Source organism: Dermatophagoides pteronyssinus, unplaced genomic scaffold (genome assembly GCF_027571235.1).
Source record: "Dermatophagoides pteronyssinus isolate colony J.1.1.1.1 unplaced genomic scaffold, Derpt_VIB-CSIC_2022.12 sq0015, whole genome shotgun sequence".
Classification (NCBI taxonomy): domain Eukaryota; kingdom Metazoa; phylum Arthropoda; class Arachnida; order Sarcoptiformes; family Pyroglyphidae; genus Dermatophagoides; species Dermatophagoides pteronyssinus.
In genome coordinates this window covers 296,636-313,181 of record NW_027461539.1, presented here as the reverse complement: position 1 = coordinate 313,181, position 16,546 = coordinate 296,636, and the positions used below count along the sequence as shown (strand labels likewise).

The window sequence follows — 16,546 nt, the reverse complement described above, 5'->3', positions numbered from 1 at the left end:
CATCGAGGTCAAATCGAATCTTGTTGACCATGAAGAAAAAGGCCTATTTTCTTCAATCACAACAAATGTTGAGTCGAGATCATCTCCGGTCGTATTGACGATAATCAAATTTCGTCAATCAAGTCAAGATGATAACCAAGGTTTATCGCACGCTATGAATTCTGATGAAGAATTTAAACAAACAGCATTTTTTTTTAGTTAATATGTTCAAACATCTTGATTGTACGGCAATAATTCATCATAACTATTTTCAAAATCATCTAATTTTGAAGTAAGATTCATCACTTATTAGTTTCAATATTCTGAATTCGAATATAAACTGTTTTTCTAATTCTCGATACAGAATCGTTATAAAACTGTGTTCTAAATTATTATCATTAAGTGGAAATTCATTCACACTAAATCTTTTTAGTGAATTACTAAAAATTTTTCGACATCCCAATGTACCTCAGCTTAAAATCGAATTTCCATTTAATACATTAAATCGTTTAATGTCAGATATATCCGCTGATGTGCTCTTGGGTAGCGGTTTCTTTGAATTTCATCTTAATGCATTATCTCTTGGATCAATAGTCAATCTTTCACATTATGTAAATCGTTTGGATATCTCGGAAAAAAGTTCAATTGAAATTGATTTCAATCGTTTGAATATCTCGAAAAAAAATTCAATTGAAATTGATTTCAATCGTAAATTAGTTAGAATGCATTTTTTTGTTTACAAAATGACCGACAAGTATGAGCTTTTCTTTGTCAAAAAAAAACAAACATTAATTTCATTTTTTCCACAGGTATTTCCACAGATATAAAATTGAAATTAGCTTTGAATCCATCAAATTTATAGCGATTGATTTAAGCCATAATTCGGATCTGAAAAATGTTCGCTTTTATTTTGAATTGAATGCTGCACCATTTCTATTCTCAGGCACAAAGTTCAAAGATGTTGGAGAATCTTGGAAAATGCGTTGGAATAGAATAGAAGATTTTCATGAATGTTTTCGTGATGAAGAACAATCATTCACTTCAATATTGTCGAATCAAAGTCGTTCTAAAAATCAAGAACTGATAGGCTATGCTTTTAATTATCGAGTGGATTTAACAGCCATGAATAGCATACATGTACTCATATATCTATCTTATACGTGTAAAGAATTGAATCCAACTTTTTCGTTGTACACTTGTCGCATTCTAGATGCTTCGGAATCTGTTCAAATGAATACAAAACAAATGTCTCGTATGATCGACAAAAATTTTGGTGATAATTTTGCCATCAATTATGCTTGTCGTGCTTTATTCTTTAAATCGTATGCAATCATTGATTCAATAACATATGAAGATTATCCGGAAAAATTGGACTTTTTTTTCGATCAAATCAAAAAGTTATGCAATGAAGAATCACCATCATTTGTTGAAGAGATCTTCTATTCACTAAGTTCTTTATGTAAAAATCGAATTTTTGATTTAATCGCCGATTTAGAATATCTTACAAACAAAATGCGATCGATATTTAAACAGAAAAAAGAATATGATCGTCATGACCATGTCTTAATGCGAAGAGCCGATTTGACAGCAAGTCGTATCGAATTTTTTCGACCGATGATTCTACTTCGTTCACGATTTGCAAATATAGCCAATCTTGATTATGCATTACGTTTAACGATATCTGAAGACAATAATAAACAATTATGTGCTTATTATAGTGATACTGATTTCATCAAAAACAGTATTAAACGACAATTAAAAAGTGGCATCAAGATCGGTGATCGTCTCTTTGAATTCCTTGGTTCATCATCAAGTCAAATGCGCGATAGCAGTATCATATTCTATGCTTGTGATGATAAACAGCCACCACTGACAGCACAAACTATACGTGAAATGATTGGTGATCTTTCCGACTATAAACGTAAAGTTGCCAAATACATTTCTCGATTGGGTTTGATTTTTTCCCAGGTACGTCATATAATTTTTTTCTTCAATAACAATAAAAGGACATTTTCGATAGGCCATGACTTTCTATCCATACGATAGTTCAACTACGGTTGTGAAGACTCAAGATTTAACAACTGAAAATAAGCAATTTTGTTTTTCTGATGGCATTGGTATTATATCGAAAAGTTTGGCTGCTAAATTCTTGCCCTTATTACGCATTCCACAAAATTATTTTCCATCAGCATTTCAAATCCGTCATGGTGGTTGCAAAGGAATGCTTGTCTGTTATGAAGATTTTAAAAAGGACGTTATTATATTTCGTGATTCGATGGTCAAATTCAATTCTGAAGATAATAATTTGGGCATACTTAAATTTTCGATGGCACGTTTACTTTATCTAAATCGACCTTTCGTACAAATTTTAGATCAGCAACGAGTGCCCAGTCAAGTTTTTCATAAATTTTTCATTGAGAATATCAAACTGATCACGAGTGCTTTAATGTTCGAAAATGATGCCTTGAAATTGCTTATGACGTATAGTAATCGTAATTTGTCTTATAAAAAACTGTCTTCTGCTGGATTATCTATTCTTAATGAACCATTCATGCGACGAATACTTCATCATTTGATTCGTTATCGTCTTGAAGAATTGAAGACAAGAGTTCGTATTCCATTACCTCATACGATTGGGAGAATGGCATTCGGTGTTCTCGATGAAAATCGCAAACTTGAACCGGGTGAAATATTTTTTCAATATTCTGAACTAGACTCACAAAATTGCCCGACTGGAAAAACATTTATTATTGAAGATCAAATAGTAATGGTCACTAAATTTCCTTGCCTTTCTCTGGGCGATGTGCGAAAATTTCGCGCTGTCAATATACCAGAACTATCTCATATCAAAGATTGCTTAGTATTTCCTGCCAAAGGAGAAAGACCGCATACGGATGAAATGGGCGGGTCTGATTTGGATGGAGATGAATTTGCGATCACATGGTTTCCAGATCTGCTGTTTCCGGGTGATAATTATAAACCATTGGATTTTACGCCCGAATCAGCCGAGGAATTGCCCACTGATCTCAGTATCGATGATATTGTTGAATTTTATTGTGATTTTCTTCTAGAAAATAATGTAGGACAAATAGCCAATTGTCATCTGATGTTTTCAGATTTTCATCCAAAAGGATTACATTCCAAAGAATGCGAAGTATTAGCTAAAAAATATAGCATTTCATTAGATTTTCAAAAGAATGGTGTGAATGCAACCTTAAACATGTAAGTTAAATAATATGTCTGTTTATTTTTGTATCAAATTTTTGTGATTCAACATAGGAAATTTAAACCTAATAAAAATTGGATTCGACCAGATTTCATGGAGAAACATGAATTCAATAATTGTTATCTATCACAAAAGATTCTTGGGCAAATGTTTAGGAATTGTCGTTTAATGGAAAACATCATTTTCATGTCTGATCAATATTTGTGTTCATTGGGAGATGAAAGTTCACCGAAACTTCTACCAAATTTGACAATTGAAGGTTGGAATGAATTTGAATCCCAAGCTTACGATGCTTTAATAGAATATTATCATTTTGCTATCGAAACGATGGAAATGATGGGCATCGATTCCGAAGCTTCATTGATTAGTAATGTTTATGAAGATAAGTCCGATGCTTCGGGTTTGGTTTTTGATAAATTATTTGAATATTTTAAGCAGAAATTTCAACAACAAGCTGAAAACAAATCCGAATTCCAAAAATTGTTACTTACGTCTGCTTGGTATACAATTTGTTTTGAAAAATGTCATTTACTTCAATATCATTACAGAAATCAACCATTGTTAGGCTTACCGTTTCTGATACCGGATGAGATCATCAAATTGATTGACTATAAACGGAAGCAAGACGCTGCTGAAATTACTAAAAATGCTAGTTTGTCTTATCCAATTGATGATGAGATAATTTCATTTACTTGTGATTTGATCATGCATTGGATTGAAAGATTAAATGAATTGTTCAATTATCAAATGAAATCAGAACTAAAGATTTTGAAAAATAACAAATGGATTGCCTACAGCGAAATGGAATTGTTGAAGAATTTTATTGAGGTAAATAACTGTTATTTCTTAATAATCATCATTTAATTCTCTTAATTTTATGATTCAAATCTGTATTTCAAACAAAAGAAAAAACTCCGTGAAAAGGATATAACAATGATTCGTGACGAGTTTCCTATATTTCAATCAACTTTGATTGAAAATCGTGCTAGCTATGTCATATTTCTTTTCAATTATTTTATGTATCGAATATTTGATTTATCTAATTATGGAAATGAAATCATCCGTACCGAAAAATTGGAAGAATTGATGTTTTTAAGATATTCTATCTTTGCATTAAATTTTGTGAATACAATTAATATTGCTTTACATCATCTATCTGATCCGGATAAGATGATGGAAATTTTCCGAAAACAATTGGACGATAAATTGCAACGATTACAAAGTTTGCAATTAAAAAAAAGCAAATTTTCCTTGATTAACGGAATCCAACCGTCGGATAAGATTATAGATAAAGAAAAAATCGATTTCAATAAGGTGAGTATAATTCATTGAAAATTCATTTTTTTTATAGATTTGTTGTTTTTTTTTTGACCAGATGGATTTGAATTTTTTTCGAAAAATCAAATTACTTACTGGCGCTATCTATCAAATGGACATATTTGATCAGGAAAATTTTCGTATTATGTCTGGAGTTTCTGATGCCACCAAATTTTATAAAAATATAACCGAAATGACAAAAAGTTGGCTTCATTATCCGTACGATGTAAATAATAAAAATTGTAACAATTTAAATTTATATCAGATTGAATATTTTACGATCGAAGTTATTGGATTTCGTCCAACCATTTCATTGCTACGATTATTATTGGGTCATCCAGATTTCTACCCTAATATTTATCGAAAAATTCAATTGCCTATTCCTGATAACGTCAAGACCTATGATGTTCGAAACGACTGAATTATTTGAAATAAATTAATGTTGAAACATCTTTTTTTCAAAAACAAAATTATTCAATCAAACAAATTAAGTAAAAAAAATTCGGTTATTTTTTGGTTTGTTTAATAAAACGGCGCATGAACTGTTTAAAATGATATTCTGTTTACGCTTTCTAAATCTGCAGGTACATCTTTTGGTATGATGCGCGCAATTTATGATCAAGATGTAAGTGAAAAAAAACTGCGAATCTATTAGTCATACTCAGAACTCTATAAGAAACACCTGGATTCCATTTGAACGATCAGTTAGTTTGCAGAATTTATTTGGATCGGTTCAGTTTTGTTTGTAAACTTAAAACGAAATAAAAATTCCAAATGAATAACGTAAAAAAAATCCAGCAAAGAAAAAGTTTGTTTATTTTTCAAATGATCCATCGATTCGATTATCTTTTGATGAAAATCGATTATTATAATAGACGACGCTATGTTCGTCGATGTCATGAACATCATCATCATAATGAAAATTGGTTGAAATCATGGCTTATTCTAATATTTACAATATTAAATTTAAAATTTCAACATCGTCATGATTCAATATTCCATTGTCATTGCCGTCATCGTCATTCCATACGATTTATTTTATTATCATCATTATCGATTTTATTTTTGTTTGGATTTTATACAGGTTTAATCGAGGCTTATGAATTTTTTCATCATGATCATCATAATCATTATGAACAACAACAGCAACAATTTCAATCGAATCAACAACAAATTCATTTTAGTCCAATCATATCGAATCGTTCGAATCAATCCAACATATTTCGTATAGGTAAATAGTATTATTTAGATTTTCGATTATATTCCATTTCCTATTTCATTTATAGGCTATAGTCGTTTGCTATCAATATAATTTAAATTTTCATTTAATATTTATTTCATATAGGAATTATATTTACCAAACAATCTCATACTGAATTTCATCATGCAATTTTTCGTTACGCAATCAAATATTTTAATAATCGTCAACAACAAACGATACCATCATCATTAAATTCTTTATCATCATCATCATCATCAACAATCAAAAGCCATTCAAATCATCAACAACAACAACAAAATACAATGTATTCTTCTTCGCAACAATTCAATCCACAACCATATAATCATTTGCCTACATCGACATTGACCAACAATGAACATTCATCATCATCATCATCATCATCTACGGTACCATTTCCACAAATAAAATTAATACCATTGATCAGCCATATTGATCATGATAATCCATTTCAAGTGATCCAAGAACGTAAGTTTGACATTATTTCTCGGTTTTTTTTCTCTCTTTTATAATTGTTTGATTTGTCAATCAATCAAATTGAAAATAGATTAAATTTTTTGTTTTGTTTTGTCATGTAAATTTGTGTGACATTCTTTCTTTTCATTCTGATTTGTCAAATTCAGAACTTTTATTTTAAGATTGAAGAAAAAAATTTATTACAAACGTCGTTGTGTTATAATAGTTTTTATTCACAATTTTTTTTGGGTTTAATGAAAAAACAAAAAACTTTCTTTCCATCAAACAAAAGAATCTATGAGAATATGAAAAAAAAGATGACGATTTTTTCTCAACAATCTTGCGTGTTGAGAATTTTTTTTTCATCATTTCTTCTTTCATTCATTTCAAATTAATCATACTTATTTGCCCCTTTTTTTGTTTGTTTGATGTCTTTCATATTCACTACTTTATCAAATGTTTGTGTGTATGTGTGTATGCCTAAAAAATTAATGATATTCTAATTTGTTTTCCGGCAAACGATTAAGGTTTCCTGTTTTTGTCTATATGTGTGGTATTGGGTATGATGTAAATATATTTTATTTAAACTTTCAATACAAACAAGACTTGAATTTTGAATTGGATTTTATTTTTCTGTTCACTTAAAATACACAAACACCTAAATAACTAATTCAAATAGCTAACTTTTTTTTCTTTATCTTTTCTTTTTTTTTAACCCCGAATGGTTAGATGGATAATTTCTATTTGTTAATTAAATTATCACTTTGTTTTCTTTTTCATAGAGTCAGATGAATTCAAAAAAAAAGAATATAAAAAACGACACTGTATAGGGAAAAAATTATGTTCTACATTCTGAAATTCTGATTCTGAATGATGACTAACAGAATAATCAGAAAAACTAGACAAAACAAAACAAAACAAAACATATAACTCTTTTTTTTATATTTAACATTTCATTTAGTATAGATTTTGGCATTCTTAATAAAAATGAAACAAAAAAAAAGTGCCAAAACATTCTCAAATGTACACACACACATAAAGTATAATTCTCCGGAGACAAATATTACCTCGACAACTTGCAATGATTAAAACAACAAATGGCCCATCATATATTATTTGTCCGTTGTAAATAAAAATTTATTCTGTTTGTAAAAAAAAATAACCAATATTAATGTAAATGAATACATTTACTACAGCTCATTATTTTTCATTGTTGGGTTGTTGTGTTTGGCCAGGTTAATAATAATGACGATGATGATGATGTTAATTATATAAGATTTAATACAAACAAACAGCCACATATTCCCTTTACATCATTTTAAATTTCTAATTTTTTTTTTCCTTTTCAAATTCAAATTTTTCTGTTTTGTTTGAATTCTTTGATTCTATTCAATTATTTAGTTAATTATTGATCTTATTGATCATATAGGAAAAAAAAGATATATAATAATATTAGATGATATAATTTGCATGGTGTGTGAATATATTGATGTTAAATTATTAAAAATATTTATCTATTTTTTATGATACGGAAAATCTTTTACTCATAATCAGTGTATCTATTATTACCTTTTATTATTGTATTGATCATCATTAGTAATAAGATTTACTTATTATTACTACACTAATCTATTTGATCTGACAACAACAACAACAACGAAATGAATCTTATCGTATTCCTTATAACAATAGGATTTTGTCATAGTAAAAAAAAAAAGATTTGTAAATCTCATTGTGAATAATCATCTTTATTATCTTTAGCAATTGAAGCAAACAAAAGCGAAACAAAAAAAACAACTTATTAGTCAAGACATAAAAATCCATGTATGTTTTTTTTGTTTGTTGCAAGCATAATAATGATACTAATACCATACCTATTCTCATTACTTCTTAATTTGTTCGAGTATTTCGGAAGTTTTTCTAGCATCTCTTTTATTCATTTATTAGTGAATTTGATTCTTTTGATTGTAAATCTAAATCTTTCTCAACATTCCAAATTTGATTTTTTGTTTGTTTTTACGTTTCTGCATTTTTGATAGACAATTTTCCGAAGACACATTAAGAATTGATAATTATTCCCCGGGTTTTTTTTCGTTACATTCATGTTTTTCATAATGTTTTTTTTTCAACAAACAAAAACAAAAATCAGGCAAAAAAAATGAATGTTATGAATTTTTAATCCAGTTCATCAGTGATGTTTTTATTATTTTTTTTTTATTCATACAGAAATATCTGACACCGAGATTTATTTTAAAATTTTTTTTTTTTTGTTGTTTTTTCTATATATCCCCCCAATTCATTATAATTCATAACAATGAATAATAATTTTGAATATGAAAATTTTTCATAATTTAAATTCACTGCTTCCCGAAAAAAATGTTTTTTTTTTTAGTTTTGTTTGGAATTCGTTAATAATCTATATCTGTTGCCTGCTGTATGGTCATTAGATGATTTGAATTTCAAAAAAAAAATTTTTGATTCAACTACCAAACTGAATAATAAATTATTTCAAATTTCAGTGTAGTTTATGATGGAATATTGTTCAACAACAACAACAAAAAAAAACGATGGCACGTTTTTTTTCCTAGACAATGCTAGAAGCAGTACCAAATACCAAACAAACAAAATGAATTCAATTTAATTTGTGCCGCTGAACAATTGCATTCTGGATTTCTTGTTTTTCTTTCATCATTTCAATATTTGTAAAGCAACAATCATATATCAAACAGTCATACAAAAAAAAAAAAAAAAAAGAATTTGAATGGCCAAACACTTACAAATTGTGTGTGTATACATGCATAATGCTAATATTTTTCTAAAAATTGAATTCAATTTTTTTTTGGATATTTGAAAATCTGATTAACTAGATTCTACGATTGGGATTTTTTTTTTGTTCTCCTCTGGTTGCATTAATTAGTTTGACTATAGAACAAACTTGTTCGATTCACATTATTAACATTTTCACTTTTACAAATTTGAATTTGACTTTATCTCTTTACGAAATGAAATCTGATTGAAGACTATGATTTGATTTTGACTATGTTAGACAACATATCTAGACGATCATCATGTAAAAAGGATCATCAAATCAGCTAAATGCAATTGAATTTATTCAAATAACAAATCAATGATCAATGAAATGCAAATACAAAAAAAAATTTCATTAGGCTTGAAATCTTTTTTTTCCAACTTTAATCTTAACATCCAAACCAAGTTGTTTGTTTATTTTTTTACATATATGTCTGGCCTTTGATATGGAATTTTGTTTTTTTCGTTTTTCGTTTTTCAAATTTCGAAATACCAAATTTGTTCATTCTGGTCTTGATCACGGAATCTCCCGGGATAAATGTCGATGAAAAAAAACTAAGCAATATCACTTAAGAACGAACACACACACACCAAAAAAAACATTAAAACACCGAGAAAAAAAAGTCATTGAAGAAAATTGTCCAAAATAATTTCGATGAGAGTTAAAAGTTAGTTCCATCAAAATATTACCGGGTGATTGTAAATCATAAATTATTGATCATTTTTATATGGACTTTGTAGACAACAACAACAACAAAAAATGAAAACAGAATTCTGACACATCAGCACTGTCTTTCTATTCTCTATATGTTTTTTATAAATCAATTTTTGATCAATGGATTTAAGAGTTTACTAAATATGTTTTCAATTTTTATTTTAAAAAAATAATAAAATAGTTTGCCTTCAATTAAATCGTGGTGCAATGGCATTGATAATACCACCAAGTGGCCTATTCAATAGCCATCAAACATTGATGGCTTATTCAACAGTATTCAAGGTAATAAACTTTCTTTAAAATCATTTTCTTAATTTTCTATCTTGAAAAATAATTTTACCTTTTTCAATAGTTTCCATTAATATCAACAGCAATGATACCATCATTTTCATCCGAAAATTCTTATTCGAAAATTCCAAAATCATATCCATGGCCATCATTTGAAACATCATCATCATCATCATCATCATCACAACAACACCAGTCATCCACATCAAATCAAGAACGTGATCATCTTTTTAAGAATCGTTTTCGTTCATCATCATCATCGTTTGAATATGGAAACTTTACGTTTCATTTATATCCAGATTTTACTAGAGCAATTGCTGAAACAATCAAATATTATAAATGGCCAAATATTATTTTTTTGTACAATACAGATACGGGTAAGTGAAACAACAACAACAACAACAACAAAATAATCAATATAAAAAAACAATAATTGAATGAAAAATCAGAAAAGTTATAAAGACAATGTTGTTGAAAATGTTGTTTGAAAAAATTCTAATTTATTATGATCATAAAGTGGAAAAAAAGACAATGAAAAATGAAAATTTTGATTTACAGATTTACACACACACAATGATGATGATATGTTTTTTTTAAAGTTGCTTAAATTCAAATATTACACTTACGTGACTATATGGAATTGAAAACGTACACATTTACAACATTCACATTTATCGTTTTTTTTTATCATTTTAATTTCATTGCAATTTTTTGTTCTCCTACTATGATTCTATGGTTATCTTTTTTTTCTTTCTTTCTTTACCTTATGGTTCATCTAATAATCCAATTCTCTTGGTGATTTGATTTTTCAATTTTTTTTTGTTTTTTGTTTTTATTTTTGCACAGCTTAATTGAAAACATTGATAAGAATGCAAACAAACAAAAAAAAATCCTGAAATCAACATTATCTGGTGTAAACGATTCGTTTTTTTTTGATTCGAAATGACGATGTTAATGTTATATTCATTGGAAAAAAAATCATGGATATCATTTTGTTGAAAATTTGTCGGTTCTGTTTTTCTTTTATTATTTTGAATCATTTATTTGATGGTGTAAATTTTCATAATTATTTGTTGTTTTTTTGTGTGTTTGTGTGATATGGATAGAATGATATCATTTTCACTGATACATTGAGGTTGGTAATATGTTTTTTTTTGTTGTTGTTGTTAGTAATGATTGTTGATTTGATGTTGACTTGTATACCAATGGTTGATTGAATTCATAAGATTGGTCTACAGAGATTCTTTCGTTATCTGTGATTCCTATACCGGTTTTTTTTTGTTTAACATCATCTGTGTTTTCTTATGTTGATTATTATGAAAATTGCCATGTTACAAGCAAGATAAGTTATACCATATAGAATGGAATTCATTAATTTTTTGTTTTTGTTGTTATTATTTTCAAATAACTTTCTGATTAATCTCGACAGAAAGAAAAAAAAATCAAAATATAACAAGATCCCTAAAGAAATCTGTTTGTACAGATTTCTCTATTTGATTATCAATTTTTTTTCCTATGTTATTTACTTGAAAAAAAATAAATAAAAGTATTAAGAATCCGTTTTTGTTGTTGTTGTGGTTATTTGATTTAAACAAACACCAAATAAAAAAAACAAACAGAAAATTAGCTGAATAAAATTGAACCATATCGTTTGATCAATCGCTTCACTGAATATCATATAACTATCATCATTATCATTAATGTAGTTGATTTTGATATACCTCATTTTTTTATGATTACAAAAGAATTCAATGATTTTTTTTTTTTTTTTGATAATAACAAGAAGTGATTTGTGTTTTTTTGTTGTTTTGCTTTGTTTCATTTTCACCATAAATCAATAGGCTTCCAATTATTTTGGACAAGATATTCATTTTTTGTTTGTTGTTGTTATATAGACAGGCATAGGTATATTTCTCATTGTCCGACCGTTATTTTCATTTTGAAAATGTGTTTTTTTTTCTATGAATTTAATTGATGGATAATGCATGTATAGTTTCGGTTAGATCGAATATTTCGATTTTCACAATAATCAAGCATCATCTGCCAAATGCATAAAACCCAATTTCAACATTTGCCTACATTTTGGTAGGAAATTATAAATAACAAAGACTCAGGGCTGCAAAAAAAACAACTGAACTTATTACATTGTGATATAGTGTTTGTAGTTATGGATCGTTTCATTGATAATTTATTTATTTAGACCATCATAAATCATTCAAAATTATTGTTTGCTTGTTTGTTTTTTTGGAGAATGAATAAAATCTTATGTTAAAAATAAAATAAAACTTGATCATTTGACATACGTTGCTGTTAAGAAATAAGATTTTCATTAACAAGAATCGACACCTTGCCAACAAGGTAAAAAAAAACATTTATCTTCTATCTATTCTATAGCACACTTATTCTTGTATAGTTTCGATTGGGTCATTCTTTTTTTTTCATTTTTCGTTAACTTTTTTTTGAATGATTTTACCAACCTGAATTGGTAAATGAATGGCTGATTCTTGACCAAAAGTAAGGAAAAAATTTTTTTTTTTTTGTCAATTTGCGATGACTATCAAAATAATTTATTCGTAAATTGAAACTATTTTGGAAGCGATTGAGGTAAATGAGTATTTTTTCTGGTTGAAAATGCCCAAAAGCTAAATTTTCAATTACTTAAATGATGATGATGATGAAGGAAAGATTGTTTCATCGTTTATAGGATTTTTTTTATAACTGACAACAACGTTAATAGATTACTTAACGATTTTTTTTTTTTTTTGGTTAAAATAAATAAATACATCTTGTGATACTTTGTTTGATTGTCAGAATTTTTAAACGAAAATGACCGTTTTGTTTCTGTTTCTGGTTTTTTTCGGGTATATTGATTTCGAAAAAAACAAAACAAAAAACTGAAATGTCCATAACACATAAGCTTAATAGAGAGAATTTTTTATGCCGTCAAACTTTTTTTTTGTTTGTTTGTTTCATATTCGTTTTTTGTTGTTGTTGTTGTTGTATACACGGACCTGTCAGCCAGATAATGGTTCATATAGGCATCATTCTAAATCGGTTGTTTTTTTTTTTGTTGTTGTTATTTTCCATTCATTCATGATAAAGAAAGTAAAAAAAACAAACCAGAAAAATAATGAGGTGATGTTATATGTAATCCACTCTTGTTGTTGTTTTTTCACTGTTGACTCAATGAATAGTACCAGCCAGAATATTATATTATATAAAACTTTAAATTCTCATTACTAAGCCATGTTTTTTTTTGTTGAAAAAAAGTGACGAAAATATTAAATTTGTTTTTTACACACTCTTGTTTTTGTACGCCAATATTATATCTAATATATAAAATATTGTATGTATGTTTCGGACAGGTTCACTTCGGTTTCAACATCTAATGCATCATCTTACTGGTTGGTTAGATGACGGACAATGGCATCCAATAGTATTGTCATTGGTACGAAATTTTGATAATATCAATGAAGCTAACCATATTTTACAACAATTGGAATTGAATGAAAGCCATTCACGAAAACATGTCGTACTTGAATGTCGTACAATGGCCGAAGCACGATCGATCATTGTCAATCATGTACGTGATATATTCATAAGTGCAAGAAATTATCATTTCCTTATTTCCAATCATCTATTATCTACTGAAGAATTTTTCGATGACACTATCAAAGAACTTTATGTAATGAATATCACATTGCTTCAATTGTCATCCTCATTATCATCATCATGGTCTACATGGCATTCAAAGTCCAATAAACTATCTCCATACGATACTATGGACATGATCAATACATCATCAGCCGAAAGTCGCCTTTTTTCAATTTTTTTCCGCTACTTTCATACACAAACGAATGCTGGTGTCGATACGAATGGAACTAGTAATAGCTATCCTAATGGAAATTTCAAATCATCAACTTCGTTACCGCCACAATTAGAACAAGCTTCAGATGGTCTACTTTTATTTGATGCTATACAAACTCTTTATAAGGCATTTTTCTATCAATGTCTAATTCGTTAAATTATGACTTTAATCAACGTGTTCGATCACCGACACCTACAAATACATTGAACTTAACAAATGCTTGTAATTCGATAGGAACTGAGCAATTCATTTCGACACAATTCGGTGACCATCTTCGACAATTCATATTGAAACAATATTTAGACGGTCTCACCGGTCCAATTGATTTCGATCGATTTGGACAACGACAAAACTATTCAATCGACATTATTGAATCTGGATTGAATTTAAAACCACACAAGATTGGTAATTGGACTAATCGAGATGGTTTTCGTTTAGATCTGGAAATGATAAAGAAAAAATCAGAAGATTTGGAAAATCTGGAGAACAAAATTTACTATGTTACATCGATTGTCGAAGAACCATATTTGATTGTGAAAAAAAGTCATGGTGGAAAAAAATTTCAGGGCAACGATCGTTTTGAAGGTTATTGCAAAGATCTTGCCGATTTAATTGCTCAACATTTAAACATTACATATGAAATGCATTTAGTAAAAGATTCAAAATATGGTGGAATCGTTAAAAATAATACTAAAGAATGGAATGGTATGGTCGGCGAATTAGTCAGGCATGAAGCTGACATTGCAATTGCTCCTTTGACCATTACTTCAGCTCGTGAACGAGTCATCGATTTTACTAAACCATTTATGTCATTAGGCATATCTATCATGATCAAAAAACCACAGAAAAAGAATCCTGGAGTATTTTCATTCATGAATCCATTGAGCTATGAAATATGGATGTGTGTTATTTTAGCATATGTTGGCGTATCAGTCGTTTTGTTTTTAGTATCAAGATTTTCTCCTTATGAATGGCGCTATGAAGAAACTGTATATGGACCACATGTTTCTAATGATTTTTCATTATACAATTCTCTTTGGTTTGCACTTGGCGCCATCATGCAACAAGGTTGTGATGTTTATCCACGATCGGTTGCCGGTCGAATTGTTGGATCTGTTTGGTGGTTTTTTACATTGATACTTTTATCCACCTATACCGCTAATTTAGCTGCATTCTTAACGGTTGAACGTATGGTGACACCTATTAATTCGGCCGATGATCTAGTTAAACAAACTGAAATTGAATATGGTGTTCTTGCTGATTCTTCATCGATGGAATTTTTTCGGGTAAGTTTTTTCCTTTTATAAATTAGTTTTTTTTTAAAAAATTCGATTACGAGAAATCATTTTCATCTTTTTGGATTCAGAGATCTAAAATTGCCGTTCACCAACGAATGTGGGAATTTATGAAATCCCGACCACATGTTTTTGTTGATTCATATGAGGATGGTATACGTCGTGTACGAGAATCAAAAGGAAAATATGCGTTTCTTATTGAAAGTACCAAGAATGATTATGTTAATGAAAGAAAACCGTGTGATACAATGAAAGTGGGAAGGAATTTTGATGCCAAAGGATATGGTGTCGCTACACCGCGTGGATCAATTTTACGGGAAAAATTGAATTTAGCAATATTATATTTGATTGAAAATGGTGATCTAACTAGGCTAGAGAATCGATGGTGGTTCGATCGAAGCGAATGTAAATCGAAAGAACAAAAAGTAATTTATTCATTTTTGTTACCAAAATCGTTTTTCAATATGATTGAACCGATATTGTTATTACATTTTTCTTATTCATATGATTCAGGATACAAACCAATATACATTGACTTTAAATTCGGTTGCTGGATGTTTTTACATATTGATCAGTGGTCTTTTATTGGCAATGATTGTCGCTTTATGTGAATTTATATTGAAAGCTCAACATGATTCAGCTGTTTATAATGTAAGTAATATAAAATGATGAAAACCGATTCTATTTTGACATAATAATAATAATATTGGCCCATAGATTTCATTCATGGAAGCAATGCGTTCAATTCTTTGCATTTCAATCACCGGTAAACCAACTAAAATGATTCGAAATCTACAATTGAAGGTTAGTTTATTCTTTTTAAAAATATTAATATTAAAAACATAAAGTTATATCAATGGAATTTTTTTTCTCTTTTTTTTCAAATTTGTCATTCATCAATCAATCAATCTATCAATCAATCACAATCGTATTAACCGTAAAAGATAAATCAAGATGAATTCGATACTTCGGCAGCCATCGATGAGCCACCACCGCCAACCTCAATGAATCATTCATTTGAATCAATGTTTCAATAATTTATAATGCGTTATGTTTTTTTTCTCTCACTTTATTCATTCTTTTTTGTATTGAATAGAATCATCATGAATATTTTTTGTTTTATGTTATAAAATTATTCATGTCATGATTTATTAAACCATATATCAAAATATAATCACCAACACATTGACACATTCACATCGTATATATTTGATCAATGAATTTCAACGATACAAAATAAAACTTGAATGAACTTCTGCTGCAATACACAGCATTTGTGAGCAATATTTATTTTTTGTTGGAATCATTTTTAGTTTTTGAAATAAAATAAATTTTGTTCCAAACCAGAAAAAAA

At 28.6% G+C, this 16,546-nt stretch overlaps 2 protein-coding genes across 3 annotated transcripts; both read left to right on the top strand.

Annotated features, from left to right (window-relative positions):
* The first annotated feature begins 353 nt into the window (after positions 1 to 353).
* On the top strand, positions 354 to 5,220 carry LOC113791671 (uncharacterized). 2 transcript variants are annotated; one of them, XR_012846691.1, is made up of 7 exons: positions 354 to 733; positions 789 to 1,947; positions 2,000 to 3,201; positions 3,259 to 4,033; positions 4,112 to 4,519; positions 4,581 to 5,013; positions 5,107 to 5,220. XR_012846691.1 is itself a non-coding variant. In XM_027341470.2 (6 exons), exons 1-6 carry the CDS (start codon positions 492 to 494, stop codon positions 4,941 to 4,943), a joined length of 4,149 nt encoding a protein of 1,382 aa, XP_027197271.2. In that variant the 5' UTR covers positions 354 to 491; the 3' UTR covers positions 4,944 to 5,074. The 2 variants fall into 2 exon arrangements, 1 of the variants encoding a protein (XP_027197271.2); XM_027341470.2 differs by lacking the exon at positions 5,107 to 5,220 and having other exon boundaries at positions 4,581 to 5,074.
* A 76-nt stretch (positions 5,221 to 5,296) lies between these two features.
* On the top strand, positions 5,297 to 16,485 carry LOC113791672 (glutamate receptor 4-like). The gene is given in 10 exon segments (XM_075822158.1): positions 5,297 to 5,753; positions 5,868 to 6,230; positions 9,923 to 10,023; positions 10,094 to 10,406; positions 13,395 to 14,032; positions 14,035 to 15,183; positions 15,264 to 15,617; positions 15,706 to 15,843; positions 15,910 to 15,996; positions 16,137 to 16,485. Coding segments are annotated over 10 exon segments (3,693 nt in total). The 3' UTR covers positions 16,230 to 16,485.
* The last annotated feature ends 61 nt before the right edge of the window (positions 16,486 to 16,546 follow it).

Coding starts and splice junctions, on each gene's coding strand:
- LOC113791671 (XM_027341470.2), top strand. CDS start 492: ATGTCAGATATATCCGCTGATGTGCTCTTGGGTAGCGGTTTCTTTGAA. Junction 1,948..1,999: donor TGGGTTTGATTTTTTCCCAG/GTACGTCATATA, acceptor CATTTTCGATAG/GCCATGACTTTCTATCCATA. Junction 4,034..4,111: donor TGTTGAAGAATTTTATTGAG/GTAAATAACTGT, acceptor TTCAAACAAAAG/AAAAAACTCCGTGAAAAGGA.